This window comes from Carcharodon carcharias, chromosome 1, assembly GCF_017639515.1.
Source record: "Carcharodon carcharias isolate sCarCar2 chromosome 1, sCarCar2.pri, whole genome shotgun sequence".
NCBI lineage: Eukaryota > Metazoa > Chordata > Chondrichthyes > Lamniformes > Lamnidae > Carcharodon > Carcharodon carcharias.
The window spans coordinates 76480604-76499706 of record NC_054467.1 but is presented as its reverse complement, the minus strand read 5'-3'; the positions used below and the strand labels follow the sequence as shown (position 1 = coordinate 76499706).

The following is a 19103-nucleotide window of genomic DNA, read 5'->3' as shown; positions in this document are numbered from 1 at the left end:
AGCTCTAGTGGCGGTGGGGTGAAATAAGACTAAAAGGGCATAAAAGGTATAGATTTAAAAATAATGGAAATAGGTGGGAAAAGAAAAATCTATATAAATTATTGGAAAAAACAAAAGGGAGGGGGAAGAAACGGAAAGGGGGTGGGGATGGAGGAGGGAGTTCAAGATCTAAAGTTGTTGAACTCAATATTCAGTCCGGAAGGCAGGACAGTGCCTAGTCGGAAGATGAGGTGCTGTTCCTCCAGTTTGCGTTGAGCTTCACTGGAATAATACAGCAAGCCAAGGGCAGACATGTGCACTGTCCCGGCAGACTGATCATGTCAGCCTGTTCCTGCCCCACGGAACTCATTTCTCGTTATCTTGACTCTCTTCTCTCTCCCCTTGTCCAGTCCCTTCCCACCTACATCCATGATTCCTCTGACACCTTACATCACACCAACAATTTCCATTTCCCTGGCCCCAACCGCTTCCTCTTCACCATGGATGTCCAATCTCTCTACACCTCTATCCCCCACCAGGATGGTCTGAGGGCTCTCAGATTCTTCCCGAACAGAGGCGCGAGCAATCCCCATCCACCACTACTCTCCTCCATCTGGCTGAACTTGTTCTCACATTGAACAATTTCTCCTTTAACTCCTCTCACTTCCTCCAAATAAAAGGTGTAGCTATGGGTACCCGCATGGGCCCCAGTTATGCCTGTCTCTTTATGGGGTATGTGGAACATTCCTTGTTCCAGTCCTACTCCGGCCCCCTCCCACAACTCTTTCTCCGGTACATCGATGATTACTTCGGGGTTGCTTCATGCTCTCATCGGGACCTGGAAAAATTTATTAATTTTGCTTCCAATCTCCACCCCTTCATCATTTTCACATGGTCCATCTCTGACACTTCCCTTCCCTTCCTTGACCTCCCTGTCTCAATTTCTAGTGATAGACTGTCCACCAATATCCATTACAAGCCTACTGACTCTCACAGCTACCTTGACTACAGCTCCTCACACCCCGCTTCCTGTAAGGACTCCATCCCATTCTCTCAGATCCTTTGCCTCCGTCATATCTGTTCTGATGTTGCCACTTTCAAAAACAGTTCCTCTGACATGTCCTACTTCTTCCTTAAGCAAGGTTTTCCACCCACGGTAGTTGACAGGGCCCTCAACCGTGTCCGACCCATCTCCCATGCATCTGCCCTTACACCTTCTCCTCCCTCCCAGAAACCTGATAGGTTCCCCTTGTCCTCACTTATCACCCCACCAGCCTCCGCATTCAAAGGATCATGCTCCGTCATTTCCGCCAACTCCAGCATGATGCCACCACCAAACACATCTTCCCTTCACCCCCCCTGTTGGTATTCTGTAGGGATCGTTCCCTCCAGGACACCCTGGTCCACTCCTCCATCACCCCCTACTCCTCAACCTCCACCTACAGCACCTCCCCATGCATACGCAAGATATGCAACACCTGCCCCTTCACTTCCTCTCTCCTCACCGTCCAAGGGCCCAAACACTCCTTTCAAGTGAAGCAGCATTTCACTTGCATTTCCCCCAACTTAGTCTACTGCATCCATTGCTCCCAATGCGGTTTCCTCTACATTGGAGCGACCAAACGCAGACTGGGCGACCGCTTTGCAGAACACCTTCGGACTGTCTGCAAGAATGACCCAGACCTCCCTGTCGCTCGCCATTTTAATACTCCACCTGCTCTGTTGCCCACATGTCTGTGCTTGGCTTGCTGCGTTGTTCCAGTGAAGCTCAACACAAACTGGAGGAACAGCACCTCATCTTCCGACTAGGCACTTTACAGCCTTCTGGACTGAATATTGAGTTCAACAACTTTAGATCTTGAACTCCCTTCTCCATCCCCACCCCCTTTCCGTTTCTTCCCCCTCCCTTTTGTTTTTTCCAATAATTTATATAGATTTTTCTTTTCCCACCTATTTCCATTATTTTTAAATCTATACCTTTTATGCCCTTTTAGTCTTATTTCACCCCACCCCCACTAGAGCTATCTGTACCTTGTGTGTTCTGCTATCCATTCTTAATTAGCACATTCTTTTAGATAATATCACCACCTTCAACACCTCTTTGTTGTTTTGTCTGTGACCATCTTTTGGTTATCTGCTCCTATCACTGCTTGCTTGTCCCTATAGCCACCACCCCCTCCCACTTCTCCCCCCAACCCCCCAACTTAAACCATCTTATATTTCACCCCTCTCCTATTTTTACTTAGTTCTGTTGAAGGTTAAAGAGGACTTGAAACGTCTACTTTGTTCTTCTCCGCTGATGCTGCCAGACCTGCTGAGTTTTTCCAGGTATTTCTGTTTTTGTTTTAGTTTTAAGTCCTTAGTTTCAATTCTCAGTTCCAGTTTTTTTTAGTCTTTCCTGTAGTCTTTGAGGTAGAAGGAATAGGAATTCTTTCTCCTGTGTAGAATAAAGGGCCTCTCTGAAAGAGTTGAAAAGTAAAATCCTGACACAGATGGAGAAAGGTTACAGAAGTTAATATTGCATGGCTACACCAGCTAGATACAAATAGGTATAAGTGTTTCAATCAACACACCTTGAAAACACTGTAGCTCACTTGCTCAGGGAAAAGTCAGTAAGTCATTCTGTAAACTTTGGCTGAATTCAAAGATTTCAGTCTCATTCTAACCAAAATAACTAACAGAACTTTTCAATATGTTTAAAATTAAAGATTAGCTTGCTTAGCCCATTTTATGTCATCACTATCTACAAAACTAAAAGTCACTAATTATTTCATTGCTAAATTATTGATAACTTATAATGTAGGAAGTTGGAGTGGTCTGACTTTATTTACTCATTGATCACACAGCAGTGAAACTGATAAAAATCTCAAAACTCAAAAAGAGACATTACAGCCTAAAACAATTCATAGAATCGTACAGCACAGAAGACGGCCAATAGTACAATTTTAAAGAAAATGCAGGGACAGCATGACCTGGACAGCATGAAGATGGTAGGACAAATTGAGAATTCAAGAAATCAAATGGGATCCTTGGCTTTATTAAAAGTACGAAAGCAAGGAGGTTGGGCTAAATTTTTATAAAACACTTCAGGCTTCAGTTGGGGGACTGTATTCAATTCAGGGCACCACACATATGGCAGGATGTCAAGGCATTAGAGGGAATGCAGAGGTGATTATCTAGAATGGTACAAGAGATGCAAGTCCTGCATTAATATGGAAAGAGACTAGAGAAGTTGGGGTGCTTTCTTCAGCGCAGACATGATTAAGAGGAGTTTGCTCGAAGTATTCAAGATCTTGAAGAGTTTTGCAAAATAAGGAGAAACAGTTTCAAACGGCAGAAGGGTTGGTAACCAGAGGATACAATTTTATGGCAATTGGCAAAATAACCAGAGTGACATGAGGAATAAAAAATAAGCAGTGAGTTGTTAAGATCTGAAACACACTGCCTGAAAGAGTGGTGGAAGTAGATACAATAATGACTTGGATTTTGTGGTCAGTGACACACAAACAATGCTAAACAGTTCATTACACTAACACCTACTCACAAGATTTCTACAAGCTTTTCACCGGAACTTGCAATGATTAGAAATCCATTTCATCATGGCACCCTCTGAAGGGGATCTGGGATCTGTGTGAACAGGCAAATAACTATGGATCTCTTTAACCAATAATTTTAAAAAATTCTCAATGACATGCCAAGTTTGAACCAGGAAGTGCAAATTATAAACAAAAACAAAAATACCTGGAAAAAATCAGCAGGTCTGACAGCATCTGCAGAGAGAAATACAGTTAACATTTCGAGCCCGTATGACTATTCACCAGAACTAAGGAAAAATAGAAAAGAGGTGAAATCTGGTTTGGGGGTGGGTTGGGACAGATGGAGCTGGATAGAGGGCCAGTGATAGGTGGAGATTGCCAAAAGATGTCATAGACAAAAGGACAAAGAGGTTTTGACGGTGGTGATATTAGCTAAGAAATGTGCTAATAGGTGACATTATGGGTAGAAAGCAGGACGAGCAAGCTACAGATAGCGCTAGTGAGGGTGGGGTGGGGTGTGGTGGGGGGAAAGGATCGAAATAGGCTAAAAGGTAGAGATAAAACAATGGATGGAAATACATTCAAAAATAATGGAAATAGCTGAGAAAAGAAAAAAATATATAAATTATTAGAAAAAGGGGGATCGGAAGGGGGGTGGGGATGGAGGAGAGGGTTCATGATCTAAAGTTGTTGAACTCAATATTTAGTCTGGAAGGCTGTAAAGTGCCTAGAAGGAAGATGAGATGCTGTTCCTCCAGTTTGCATTGAGCTTCACTGGAACATTGCAACAGGCCAAGGGCAGACATGTGGGCATGAGAGCAGGATGGTGTGTTGAAATGGTAAGCAACAGGGAGGTCTGAGTCATGCATGCCCACCCCCTTTCCGATCCCCCTTTTTCCAATAATTTATATATTTTTTTTCTTTTCCCACCTATTTCCATTATTTTTAAATGTATTTCCATCCATTGTTTTATCTCTACCTTTTAGCCTATTTCGTTCTCTTCCGCCCATCCCACACACACTAGGGCTATCTGTCCGTTGCTCGTCCTGCTTTCTACCCTTAATGTCACCTATTAGCACATTTCTTAGCTAATATCACCGCTGTCAACACCTCTTTGTCCTTTTGTCTCTGACATCTTTTGGCAATCTCCACCTATTGCTGGCCCTCAATCTAGCTCTATCTGTCCCACCCACCCACCCCCACCCCACACCCCCCCACCACCCCCCTTAAACCAGCTTATATTTCACCTCTTTTCTATTTTTCCTTAGTTCTGGTGAAGAGTCATACGGACTCAAAATCTTAACTGTATTCCTCTCCGCAGATGCTGTCAAATCTGCTGAGTTTTTCCAGGTATTTTTGTTTTTGTTTTGGATTTCCAGCATCTGCAGTTTTTTGCTTTTATCTTAGTGCAAATTATAATGTGTAATTCAATGTCAAATGATCTACAGAAAAGAGGGAAAGAAAGATGTGATTAAGAGAGATAAAAAGAACAGAAAGAAAAAAAGCAAAAACATTTCAATTAAATATATATTTTAAATCTTCAACAATAATTAAAATCTGAAGGAATTAAAATAGCAGAAGTTAATTTTCAGTGCCAGAGAAGTTGTTTGGTCATAATTTAGACTGTTGAAAATGTACTTACACTGGAATGGAGAAAACCTAACTTTTTCTAGTGAGTTTAATGGGTATTTATATCACATAAGTTCAGCAACTTATTTACTCTCTAGTAACTGTAAGTGATAATAGCCTGTTATTTTTACTGCAAAACCCTGGCTATTAACTTTCAAAAGGGAACTGGGTAAATACTTGAAATGGCAAAATTTACAGGGTATGGGAAAGAGCGGGAGAGTGGGTCTAATTGGACAGCTCTTCCAGAGAGATAGCACAGTTATTTTTTTTTATTCATTCGTCGGATGTGGACTCCACTGGCTGGACCAGCATTTTTATTGCCCATCCTTAGTTGCTCTTGAGAAGGTGGTGGTGGTGAGCTGACTTCTTGAACCGCTGCAGTCCATGTGGTGTAGGTATACCCACTGTGCTGTTTGGAAGGGAGCTCCATGATTTTGACTCAGCAACAGTGAAGGAATGGCAATATATTTCCAAGTCAGGATGTTGAGTGACTTGGAGGGGAACTTCCAGGTGGTGGTGTTCCCATCTATCTGCTGCCCTTGTCCTTCTAGATGGTAGTTGTCATGGATTTGGAAGGTGCTGTCTAAGGAGCCTTGATGAATTCCTGCAGTGCATCTTGTAGATGGTACACACTGCTGCTCCTGTACATCGGTGGTGGAGGGAGTGAATGTGGATGTGGTGCCAATCAAGTGGGCTGCTTTGTCCTGGAAGGTGTTAAGCTTCTTGAGTGTTGATGGAGCTGCACTCATCCAGGCAAGTGGGGAATATTCCATCACACTCTTTACTTGTGCCTTGTAGATGATGGACAAGCTTTGGGGAGTCAGGAGGTGAGTTACTTGTCGCAAAATTCCTAGCCTCTGACCTGCTCTTGTAGCCACAGTATTGATATGGCTAGTCCAGTTCAGTTTCTGGTCAATGGTAACCCCCAGGATGTTGATAGTGGGGGATTCATTGATGGTAATGCCATTAAACATCAAGGGGTGATGGTTGGATTCTCTCTTGCTGGAGATGGTCATGGCCTGGTACTTGTATGGCGCAAATGTTACTTGCCACTTGTCAGCCCAAGCCTGGATGTTGGCCAGATCTTGCTGCATTTGGACATGGACTGCTTCAGTATCTGAGGAGTCACACATGGTGCTGAACATTGGGCAATCATCAGCGAACTTCTGATCTTATGATGAAAGGAAGGTCATTGATGAAGCAGCTGAAGATGTTCGGCCTAGGGCACTACCCTGAGGAACTCCTGCAGTGATGTCCTGGAGCTGAGGTGACTGATCTCCAACAATCACAACTATCTTCCTTTATGCTAGGTATGACTCCAACCAGCGGACAGTTTTCCCCCTGATTCCCATTGACTCCGGTTTTGCTAAGGCTCCTTGATGCCACACTCGGTCAAAGGCAGTCATTCTTACCTCACCTCGGGAGTTCAGCTCTTTTATCCATGTTTGAACCAAGGCTGTAATGGGGTCAGAAGCTGAGTGGCCCTGGCAGAACCCAAACTGGGCAGTTATTGCTAAGCAAGTGCAACTTGATAGCACGTTTGATGATCCCTTCCATTACTTTACTGATGATCGAGAGTAGACCGATGGGACGGTAATTGGCCAGGTTTGATTTGTCCTGCTTTTTGTGCACAGGACATACCTAGGCAATTTTCCACATAGCTGGGCAGATGCCAGTGTTGTAGCTGTACTGGAACAGCTTGGCTGGGGGCGCGGCAAGTTCTGGAGCACAAGTTTTCAGTACTATTGCCGGAATATTGTCATGGCCCATAGCTTTTGCAGTATCCAGTGCCTTCAGCCGTTTCTTGATATCACGTGAAGTAAATCCAATTGGCTGAAGACTGGCATCTGTGATGCTGGGGACCTCTGGAGGAGGCTGAGATAGATCATCCACTTGGCACTTCTGGCTGAAGATTGTTGTGAATGTTTGAGCTCTATCCTTTGCACTGCTGTGCTGGACTCCTCTATCATCGAGGATGGGGATATTTGTGGAGGCTCCTCCTCCAGTGAGTTGTTTAATTGTCAACCACCATTCACGACTGGATGTGGCAGCACTGCAGAGCTTAGATCTCATTCATTGGTTGTGGGATCGTTTAGCTCTATCACTTGCTGCTTATGCTGTTTGGCACATAAGTAGTCCTGTGTTATAGCTTCACCAGGTTGACACCTCATTTTTAGGTATGCCTGGTGCTGCTCCTGGCATGCCCTCCTGCACTCTTCATTGGACCAGGGTTGATCCCCTGGCTTGAAGGTAATGGTAGAGTGGGGGATATGTCAGGCCATGAGGTTACAGATTGTGTTTGAGTACAATTCTGCTGCTGCTGATGGCCCACAGAGCCTCATGGATACCCAGTCTTGAGTTGCTAGATCTGTTCGGAATCTATCCCATTTAGCACGGTGGTAGTGCCACAGAACACAATGGAGGGTATCCTCAATGTGAAGGTGGGACTTCGCCTCCACAATGACTATGCAGTGGTCACTCCTACCGATACTGTTGTGGACAGATGCATCTGTAGCAGGCAAGTTGATGAGAATGAGTTCAAGTATATTTTTTCCTCTTGTTAGTTCCCTCACCACCTGCAGACCCAATCTACCAGGTATGTCATTTACGACTCAGCCAATTTGGTCAGTAGTGGTGCTACCGAGCCACCCTTGGTGATAGACATTGAAGTCCCCCACCCTCAGTGCTTCAACAATGTAAATGATACTCATTTTGAATGACTTTTAATTCCAAATTTTTATTTGAAATCAAATTCCATCATCAACTGTGGCAGGATTCGAACCCAGGTCCCCAGAGCATTAGTTCTGACGAAGAGTCATATGGACTTGAAACATTAACTCCGTCTTCCTCTCCACATATGCTGTCAGACCTGCTGAGTTTTTCCAGCAATTTTTGATTTTGTCCCCAGAGCATTACCCAGGGTCACTAGTCCAGCGACAATGCCACTACGCCTTCGCCTCCCCATAATGATAGGCCAATAGGCCTTCCTCTGTGCTGCATGTTATGATTCTGTATATTTATGTATTTGACTTATATACTCATGCATATATGTAAAGATGATTCTGCATTTTGTATACAAAAATTTAATTTATAGACGTCCACATAGCTTCATTCAACAGATATTGCTGCACCTGAGTGCTGACCAATGAAGGTCCATTCCTACCTACTACGCATTGGTATAGTCCGTTTATTTCCCCCTCCAGCTCAATACCCTCTTCCCAGCACACTCCCCCTCCTCTCTAGGTGGCGCCCTCGCGCGCATGCGCGAACTGTCACTGAGAGGAGGAGCGGTGGGCGAGCACGCAGGCTGTGCGCAGGCTCGTCGCACAATGGCGGAACTGGGCAAGAAGTACTGCGTCTACTGCCTGGCCGACGTGACGAGCCTGCGGCTCCGCTGCACCGAGTGCCAGGACATCGAGCTGTGCCCCGAGTGCTTCTCGGCCGGCGCCGAGATCGGCCAGCACCGGCGGTGGCACGGCTACCAGCTGGTGGACGGCGGGCGGTTCACGCTGTGGGGAGCTGAGGCGGAGGGGGGCTGGACGAGCCGGGAGGAGCAGCTACTGCTCGATGCCATCGAACAGTACGGCTTCGGCAACTGGGAGGACATGGCCGCGCATGTGGGGGGGCGCGCGCCACCGGAAGTGATGGAGCACTACGTCAGCATGTATATCCATGGCAACTTGGGCAGAGCGTGCATCCCGGATTCCATCCCGAACCGCGTGACTGATCACACGTGCCCGGGGGGCGGGCCCCTGTCTCCCAGTCTAACGGCTCCTCTGCCGCCGCTGGATATTAGTGTAGCCGAGCAGCAGCAGCTGGGTTACATGCCGCTCCGGGACGACTATGAGATCGAGTACCTGCAAGATGCCGAGACCCTGATCAGCGGCCTGGCCGTCAACTACGACGACGAGGAGGTGGACATCGAGCTGAAGCGGGCCCACGTTGACATGTACGTGCGGAAACTGCGGGAACGGCAGCGCCGCAAGAACATGGCCCGCGACTACAGCCTGGTGCCCGCCTTCCTGGGCAAGGAGAGGAAGGAGAGGCCGCTCAAGCGCAAGGTAACCAAGGAGGAGAAGGAGCTGCGGGCCAAGCTCCGGCCCATCTGCCAATTCATGTCGGCCAAGGAGTTCGACGATTGCTTCGACAACCTGCACAAGGAGAGGACGCTACGGGCCAAGATCCGCGAGCTGCAGCGCTACCGGCGCAACGGCATCGCCAAGACCGAGGAGTCGGCCGAGTACGAGGCGGCCCGGCACAAGCGAGAGAAGCGCAAGGAGATGAAGATCACCGCGGGCGCCAAGCGGGGCAAAGATGAGGCCGGCAAGGAGGCAGCCGCCGAGTTCAGCTCTATGGAGAACCTGGCCGGCTTTGATCTGCTGTCCGAGCGGGAGAAGCTGCTGTGCAGCTCCCTCAACCTCAGCCCCACACGGTACCTGACCGTTAAGACCATCATCATCAAAGACTACCTGCAGAAAAGGCAGGGCATCCCTTCCAAGAGCCGCCTGCCCAGCTACCTCGACAAAGTCTTAAAGAAAAGGATATTGAATTTCTTAACAGAAAGTGGCTGGATTGCCCGGGACACTTCTTGATCTGCTTCTTTTAAGCGGGGAAAATACTTTTCATACAGCTATCTCCAAGAAAGACAAAGGGGCAAAATATTCTTTTTTTTAAAAAGAGTCCAAATGACTGTTGATTTATTGTGCAACTGCCAGTCTGCTCCACTGGGAATTCGAATAAAAAGTTTAATACAGTGGAATTTGACTAAATCATAGCACATCCTCTGTTTAGATAAGCTCAAATGAGGATAATGCATATTTAACAAGCATTGTTTAAGACAGTTCAGGCATTAAAAGAGAACACAACAATGACCATGAAAATATATGCCTGAAATAAAGGATGGTAATGTCTGGCTGCTGTCTTCAGGGCCACAACCTGTAGCTTTTCAGGCACTAAATCAAGATAGTGTCATTCTAACTGTCCTAGCCTTATTCTACTGACTTACCAGAGCAAGAACCTACTGATCCATGGGTTCTTCTGGCCCTTTGGCAAGTCCTAATTCTGGCACATAGCAAAATGATTTTGCTAAATGACTATTGGAGTAGGAAGAGGAAATAAGTTGTTGGATGCTTGTATTTAATGGATTCACTAAGGGACTTCACAATCTAGTCAATACATTTTCCGATTAGCTGATTCTATGGCTTGCATTGAGGGTAAAACCCGGCCCAATGCAAGGTAGTGGCAGGTACCACTAACAGTTGTGGTAAAAGTTAAGCAAATATTAATGGACAGCTCAAAGCTTAATTTGAGGTTTAATAAGATGTGGTAACTTAATGAGGTAATTTTTGCATTTTTTGAGTTTCGGCAAACTTGATACATGGGAGCTGTTGGTTTTTAACAGGGGATGCCAGTGTTTCACCAGAGATTCGTAGTTGTACAATTCACTTCGGAGCAGTCCTCTGGTTTGTTTAAAACGTAGGCTTTTGAATGATCTTTTTTGACTTGCTAGAGAATTAGAAGGGAATCTTGAGAATTTAGGTCACATTTCAACAGGGCTCAAAATTAGCAGTGGTCCATTGCACAATCAGTCAGTGACACTAGATTGAATGATAGACCTTTTTAAACATTACACTTAACTGTATGCCCGCTTTTAAGCCTTTTGTGCACGTCTTGCAAATTGCTTTCTGAGAAATCTTTTGTCTAAAATAGAGTTGAGTTTTCTTAAGTTATTAAACTGGAGTAGTATTGACTCACTTTTGCTGTTCACTGCTATTCTAATTTTGAACCCAGTTTAAATATTGAGCATTTTGGCTGCCAGAAACATTTTAAATTCTTTTTCTGAGATATTAAATATTCTCCTGTTCTTTGTTACCCTTGCAACAAGCACTATTCCCTCCCAACTCACTTTAAAAGACAGACAAATATCCCATTCACAGGCTTGTGCCAATTCCATTCTTAAGCTGTGTATGGCATGACATCTGAAAGCATCTTGGTTGATCCTTATTGAGTTTCTTTTCTCCTGCATGATGAAGTAGCTCACCTTTGCTCAGTGCCTTTCCCAAAGTGGCCTGACTGAAACCGGGGACCTACCATGTTAGCAAATTCAATCATAAGTTAAACAACATTGTGTCGTAGTCTCCATGTCCTAGGTAGTAACATCGTAGAATGGAATTGATGGATTGCAAACTTTAAGGATAAAAGCATAGTATTTGTTAAAAATAAGGGCTGATATGTTGAAGGTGAACTGTTAAAAATCTCAAATGATCCTTGGACTGCATACCTATGCAAGGAAATGACATGCCTATCTCCAGTATACAGATGTTTTGGAAACTGAATTGCTATGTTAAAAAAAATCATAACTTTTGAAAGTTACTTAGTGATAGCAGGTGTTTGGTTTGTGTACTCTCTTGGTGTTTTGCAAGTGATGTGCCATGTACTGAAGATTGCATTTTTCAATTCAGGTGAGATCACATTTTTACTTTTAAGTGGGAGGGGGGGAATCAAAGGGCAGTACAGAATTCCTGTGAATGACATACTAGATGCTGAAGTGAGCACCAAAAAGATTTATGATAACCTAACCTATGATTATCATAGTCAAGGATATTTGGTATGTGCAGTTCCCTGTCACACTCACTGTTTATACAATGAATGCTGCTTACTGATCACCGCTTGCTTTCAAGTAGCCTTCGTACTCTGAGACCTTGTTGCATTCCTTTCAAGATATGAAATTGGGTATGTTTTCTTGGTATGAAAGAGAGTAGTTGCATCAAGCTGCATCATTGGTACCTCTTCCAAAAAAAAATACTGAACTACATCCTTTTTGTTTACGTGGCAGCTTTATCTCCTTCCCACTGCTGAAAGCTTTGACTCCTTGCTTTGAGTATAATTCGTAGAGTAAGGTTGTACTCAGACTTTGGCAAAGGGGCTGTTCTTTTGCCAACCAAGTGGGCTGAGGCAGTTGCACCGTTCTTACTGAAATTAGCTAAATCGGAACTGACTGAATCAAACCCATGACCTCCAATTTATGCAGGTCAGCTTCTGTCTTCATCTGTTGGACAACTTTTGTTTTTGATTGTGTAATTGCAGAACCGGCTTGAAAGGTTGCTGAGCGGCACCAGATGATGAATGTGAATTAACATGTAGTTGGAATGTGACAAGATTACCCTGATACCTTGATCAGGATCACTTACACTTTGCTATCTGTAAATCCTGTAAAGTGGTTATCAGTAATTGATGTTCAAACAAACATTCTTTTTAATGGAAAAAGAGCAAAAGAATGTTAGTTTGTTGCAATAGATTTTTGGGAAATTCTGGTGCCCTGGAAGAAAATTTGATACTTGAAAAACATGAGTAGTGTAAAACTGAGGTTAAAGAAGGATCATCTTAGCGGCTCGAAATTCCTTGTCTTTTCCACAGGGAATGTCATATCCTGTCTGACTTTCTAATTTAGCGCAATATATGGATGAATTTTTAGTCATGCTTGACAATGCTGTTCCGTTATCTTTTGTTAATACAGTCCAGAACAGACAGAAATTAATTCGTGATCTGCACACATTTTATGTTGCTAGTTCGCTAAGTCCACAACCAGAAAGTGTATTATATATTTATTTGCATTTCACCCTGACCAACTACTGTAGATCGTGGTGTATAGATATGGCTTTGAAAAATCCTACAAAAAACAGGGGTCAACCTATACGCCAAATATAGAATGTGAACTGCTCGTGTTAGTGTGGGTGGTCACAGTTTTGAAATGTATGTTTAAAAAAAAATTATAACCGGTATTTCATATTAAATCAATGTCACGTATTTAATGAAATAATTCTACAAAGATTGTGTGAACCGCAATCACTGTTTTAAACCGTCAAATTCATTGTTTTTGAATTTTTTGATAAAAGCAAAATATGGCAGATGTTGGAAATCTGAAACAAAAACATCATGCTGGAAAAACTCAGCAGGTCTAACAGCATCTGTGGAGAGAAAGAAAGTTAACATTTCAAGTCCTTATGACTAGGAGCTCTGAAGAAGAATCATAAGGCCTCAAAACGTTAACTCTGTTTTTCTCTGCAATGAATTCATCCTGAGTCACTTGGCTATGGCATCATCATAAGGATCCCCTCTGGATCAGATGTGGTGCTTTGGGTTTCATAATCATCCCTCCAAAACAAATCATAATCCTCTCCATCCATTAAATTGGATATTCTGCATCTTTTATTTTGAACAATCTGATGACAGGTTGCGCATTAATAGCATCTCATGATTTGATGATGACACCACACAACGTCAAATGGAGCAGCGTGCGTGTTTCTACCCTTTGTTAAAGTGGCTTCTTCATCAGACATCCACCTATTCCATTCTTTGCCAGATCAGGATTTTATTTGGCCCACTTAAGTGCATATATATTTATTTCATTTCTGGTGACAGGTGTAAGCGTTCTGATTTTTGAGGACCAATTTCGATGCATGCTTCTCAAGATCAGGCAGTGGCTAGTCCCTGTTCTTATGGCACATTTTGTCTTGCGTATCATCTTCAGGGCTGATTCCTCCTTCCTTTCTTGTACCAGTTTTTGACGCACTTTCCTCACTGCAGCACAGTTATTTGATGAGTTAGCAAATGTTATGACTTTTAGCTTGCAAGCTTTTTTTTTGTAGGAGGACCTATTTCTGTTTATCAGTTGCGACGTGTGGTCTGCTCTGTGTGGGCATGTCTCAAACTTCCATGAATCTTGGAAATAGTCTGTATCACCTGCTTCATCCCACTTATGAGTATAACCTTGCGCCGACTTATGAGTATAATTCAAAATGTGTATTTCTGTGCTGAAAGATTGAGGCCAACTCCCAATGCAGGTATAGGCCTAAACATGCATTTTGGCACTAAAGGAGTAGAGTCATCTTATACGCAGGGTCAACTTATATGCTGCAATGCACGATACAAATTTTGTATAAAATATAAGTGCCTGATTTATCTGTGGTTCTTAAACTTCATAAGTCACCATATTGGGATTAATAAACTACATATGTGAGTAATTTGCAGCAAAGAACAATGAGAATCTGATGGTGAAAAATAAGGCTAAGATGTAATCGAAATCAGATCAAGGTAGTAATTGGCTGTAAGTGTATTGCTCAGAATAAGCAATGGTTAGGATTATGTTACAAGTCTAGAACACTGGGAATGAATGAACTGTTTTGTGTATAGCTGACAGTTGATTGAATCCAAACAATATGCTATTTCATTCCTTTATCATTTTTTTGGATCTTTTATTAGTTTTACAGTTGTCATATTGCTTTTCATTTAAACAGGATGGAGCGTTTACAACATAATGTTGGACCAAAGTTCTGCTTAAAGACATCGTGTAGTACTAAGTGAGACAGAGCAGAAGGTGATTGCTTGAATTCCTGCTTTCTGATGAACTTATTGATTTTCATCTTGCGTAGAAAGTGGGTTATGCTACATTTGACTTTAATGTCCCTAAGAGGGGAAGATTGAAAGTGGTTCCTTTTCTTTATCCAGTGACCCATACTGCAAAAGTGTTAAGCATATGGACATTGGGAACAATCAGGATCGGTCTTGATTCTAAAACTTATAGTAACCCACTGAGACTTTGTAGGCACAGAAAATAAGGCCTTTTGGGCGAGTTATCAGACTTATATAGCAAGGGATCAAAGCCATCAGAAAGTAGAGAAGCACTCGATTAATAGTAACAATATGTCTCATTCAGTGGATCACTGGATACATTGTCATTGCTACTCTTTCTACTGTGCTGATAAAAGTAGAAAGACCCTTGCACAGGTTTCTTTACAGACTCCCTGTAATGTTAAATATAGTCTTTCATTGTTTGGAATTCAGTTTGATTGGATGAAGGTATTGTTTTGCTCTCAGCTCAAAATAAGGTTGGTAGATTCAACCCATTCCCAGTTTTGTGGCCCCCACAGTTCAGCATAGAGTTGGCAGTAAGTTGGTAATTTCATTCAGAGATTGGAAGGCTGGATGGCAAGGCATCTTGTCCCACAGTAGAGGGACCTTTGCACCACATCTACTTATATAATGCCTGATTTGAGTGTGGGCACCGGGTAGAAAATTTTCCACTTGCTGTTTTGAAATTTCTCATCTTGATGAATATCCATAAAGTTTTCCAGCAATATATAGTTCTAAGAAGTTGAGGGAAGAGAATATATGTTGGTGTATTATTAGTGGACTAGTCAGTGATTGTCATGTAGCATTAATTCTGGGCACAGTACATTTGCAGGATAAATGAGAATGGAAGAGGTATTGTGCTCTCCAGTTTATGCAATCGCCAGAACGCAGAATTTATGTTGAAGCTTCAAACACTTTCCTAGTTTTTTTTTCCGTTACTGAAATAAATCTGAAATTTTCACTGTTCAGCTTATCTTAGTTGCCATTTCTAATGAAGTATTTTATATTCAGGGTTGATTTATATTTGAAAATAAATGAGTTTTGATTTGTGTGGAAGATACAGTGCCTTTCTTTGCTACAGCTCTGTTTGTCTCAAAGTAGATTGCATTTGGTGTGTATTGAGATAATTATCTTTTATGGATGACAGGATTGAGTTCTTATTCAGGTAATGATGCTAGGTCTGCTTATTTGACAGAGTATTTTAGAGAAAAAAAAGTACTGAAGAAAGCTATGGTATGCAAATACATATCTGACTAATTCGTTTGATGGCTCTACTGTCCTTGACTGCCAGAGTGAAAATCAAGCCACTCAGTTGAATTATTGATTAGTCACTTGTATTTTGTGGTGCTTTACTTTTCCTACCATTATCAGGTAGCCAACGGCCTGATGTGGGTGAAGAGTGATAAAAGTATAGCAATGTAGAATTCACAGGTATATAGCATAATGTGATATGCATGTGTTTAAGCACGGGGAGGTGGTGACTCTAGTTTTGGATAAATTGTCGTGTGTGTGCGCGTGTGTATGTTTTCTGACCATTTTTCTATTTCTCAATATTTTGTCCAACTGTTTGTGGTTTTTTTACCTAAGTTTTTTTTTTGATTTGGTATCTCGAGGGGGGTGGGGGGGTTAATTTCAGATTTTCCTCAAGATGGGAAGGGTTACAATCATATTGCTTTTCTAGGGTAATCAGTATCCTTTATGCAGCACAAGGATATAATGTTCAAAAATATAGTGACAAAGAAGCTTTTATTTGAATTTTTTTTAATGATGAACAAAGTGTTTATTTTTTCATTTTGTATAGATTCATTAATCCCTTTTATTCCTTTGAAAAGGAAACTGATGCTCAGATCTCTGGTTTACAGCATTTCATCCTAACTGTCTTTGCAGTAGCAAAGTACAGCAAGGATTATCCTGTATACACTGTAGTAACTAATCAGATTTCAGGATGTACAGTTCCTAATTATTCCCAATACCTATTTATTATTTTGCCTTTCAACTACATTATTTTTTGTAAATATAAATGATGCATGGTTATGAAATGGGTTGTTGTGACCCTTTGGGGAATATTAATTATCAGAAATTTTATTATTTGTCCTTTGGGAATATGAACCTACCAGATGTGTCGTTAAGAAAATTTGGAGGAAGTAAGGATATATTTTTAACTTCTGAAGTCCTTTTTTTTATTAAAAGCACCTTTCAAAATATTATGTTCATCATCTAATGTTTAGAGAAAGTGTATTATTTTTGTAAATTTGTATTGCTGGACATTCAAGAGATAAAGTAGAGACTTGCAAAGAATTGCAGGGCACTTCTTAAATTAACAGTATTCTTTTGAGCCAATTCACTTTTTGGTACACCTGAGTTTTGAATTTTGCAGAAATACTACTTATGGTTGATATGGATGAATTAATACCCATTTTCACCCCTGCTCACTCTGTCTGTGTGTGTGTATTCCTGTTTTTCAGCCCGTCTGTCTGTATTTTGAAGTGAATGTAATGCATTAAAGGTAGCAGTCTGAGAACAGATGGTGTGTGCAGAGTAAGACACTAAGCTTCAAACTGGGTGCTCAATGTTTATAGCAGTGCATTTCTTTTGTTCATTATTGCTTGTGAACAGAATTACTGTTAAATTTGTCCATGGCTACTATTAAAAATGCATGTTACAATGAATGTGTTCTAAAGTTACTTACTCCACCTGGATTTTGCAAAAAAAGTTTGTCCTAATAGCTTACCAGTGACTTCAATGGGTCTAAATATCACAGATTAAATACCCTTGGTATTCCTTTACCTTTGATTCTCAAGGGCATTACATTGTCTGCATATGGGTGACCTGGCAAGGCTGGCATTTATTGCCAATCTCTAGTTGCCTTTGAGAAGTTGTGGTAGGCTGATGCCTTGAACCACTGCAGTCCATTTGCTGATGGTGCTCCCACAATGCTGTTGGGTAGGGGGGGGTTCCAGAATTTTGACTTGGGTCAGTATTCAGTCTTAATGTTTTAGGATATCCTGGTTTACACTGCAATGTACAATGTTCATTTTGAGAAAAGATCTGGGAAGAATCATGAATGTGTATTGTCATGTTTGAAATGGGTAGCACCTCTTTCTCACCCAAAGCTTTTTGTTTTATTTGGTAACCTCTTAAATCCTAGTCAATTAGCAAATGTGTGTGCAGTTTCTTTCAACTGTTTTATGCAGTACCTGTACACAATGCAAAGCTGGCAGCTAATTTCTGCAGTATTGCTCTAACGTGATTAAATTTTCCTTTAAGTTCCCTTGAATTTTCTGACCAGTCTGAGAATTGTAAAAAAAAAATAATAATTTGAACAAGAATAGGGTGCTTATCTTTGTGATAAATGGGTGGTAGGATCATAAATATCAAGTGAAGCAAGAAATAATTTATTCGGTGTTCTGAATTTAATGTGATGGTTTTCAAATCACTTTTTATACTGTATGAATTGCTCACATTTGTCAGTGTAATTAAGCTTCTCATTGCCAAAATGTTTTCTAGTTTTTGTACTTCATTCACTTCTTACCCCCTCCCCATTCTCTCCTTTGCACACGCACGCGCGCACACACACACACACCCCCGCCCCCCCCCCCAACCCTTGTCCGCCCAATGCCAAATATGTGAATCTGTGCTCCACCAGGGTTACTGCCTACCTGTCCTGTACCTTTTTGGTCATTCAGATTATGTTCCTTTTTTTATTAACAAAAGGCATGCAAACCAGAAAGTGTCTCAAGTGGATCCTGGCGATTTTAGGCGCAGTGCTACAGCTGATCTTGATTGGCAATAAATGCCAGCCATGCCAGTGACTCCCACATCCCAAAAGTAAATTTAATTTAAGCAACACTTGACTTGCCAAGATTCTCACATAACAAATCTGGACACTAGGAGAAAATTAGCGAATGGCTGTCGGTAGCTAGAACCATTCTTAACCAGACTCAGCACATGCAGGAGGGCTGACAATTGATTAAAAGGTGAAATCTAATATAGTATGCTGCTTTATTTTAACCATTAGCTGGGTTGTTGGATTTTTTTCCTTAAGAGCAGGACAATTGGATAATTACATTCTGGTAAGAAGAAAAGCTTGTTGCGGAAGAGTGATTATTGTCTGTCGTATACGTATAAAGTGTGTCTGTAATTTGCTAGTTTTATACCGAAGAACCTACTTTAGAAAAATAAAAGTTGTTCAAGATATCCTGCTGTACGGTTGTAAATTTGTTACACTGCTTGACTGTAGTATGCATTAAGGCTAATCTTGATTTCCTAGTGAAGAACCAAGCTTACAGGAAGACTTTGGGATGCCTCTTAACCATGATACCCCTGTCGTCAATCCAAAAGTTTAATAAAGTGTTTTTCAAAGGAGGAAACTTTCAAATGTAAATAATAACTATCTGTGTGAACTAACCGTCTTCAGGGCACCCAGATGCCATCATAGGGATGCAGCCTATGATTTCTGTCCATTAATTTTACTTGAGATACTTGTCCTCCAAGTGCAGCTACCCACTGGCATTATGGAATCAGCTCTAATATCCTGTAAGGAACAAA

At 42.0% G+C, this 19103-nt stretch overlaps 1 protein-coding gene across 1 annotated transcript; it reads left to right on the top strand.

Moving 5' to 3' along the window:
- The first annotated feature begins 8462 nt into the window (after positions 1 to 8462).
- On the top strand, positions 8463 to 17220 carry tada2b (transcriptional adaptor 2B). The gene has a single exon (XM_041187835.1). It carries the CDS (start codon positions 8474 to 8476, stop codon positions 9734 to 9736), a length of 1263 nt encoding a protein of 420 aa, XP_041043769.1. The 5' UTR covers positions 8463 to 8473; the 3' UTR covers positions 9737 to 17220.
- Positions 17221 to 19103: the final 1883 nt, after the last annotated feature.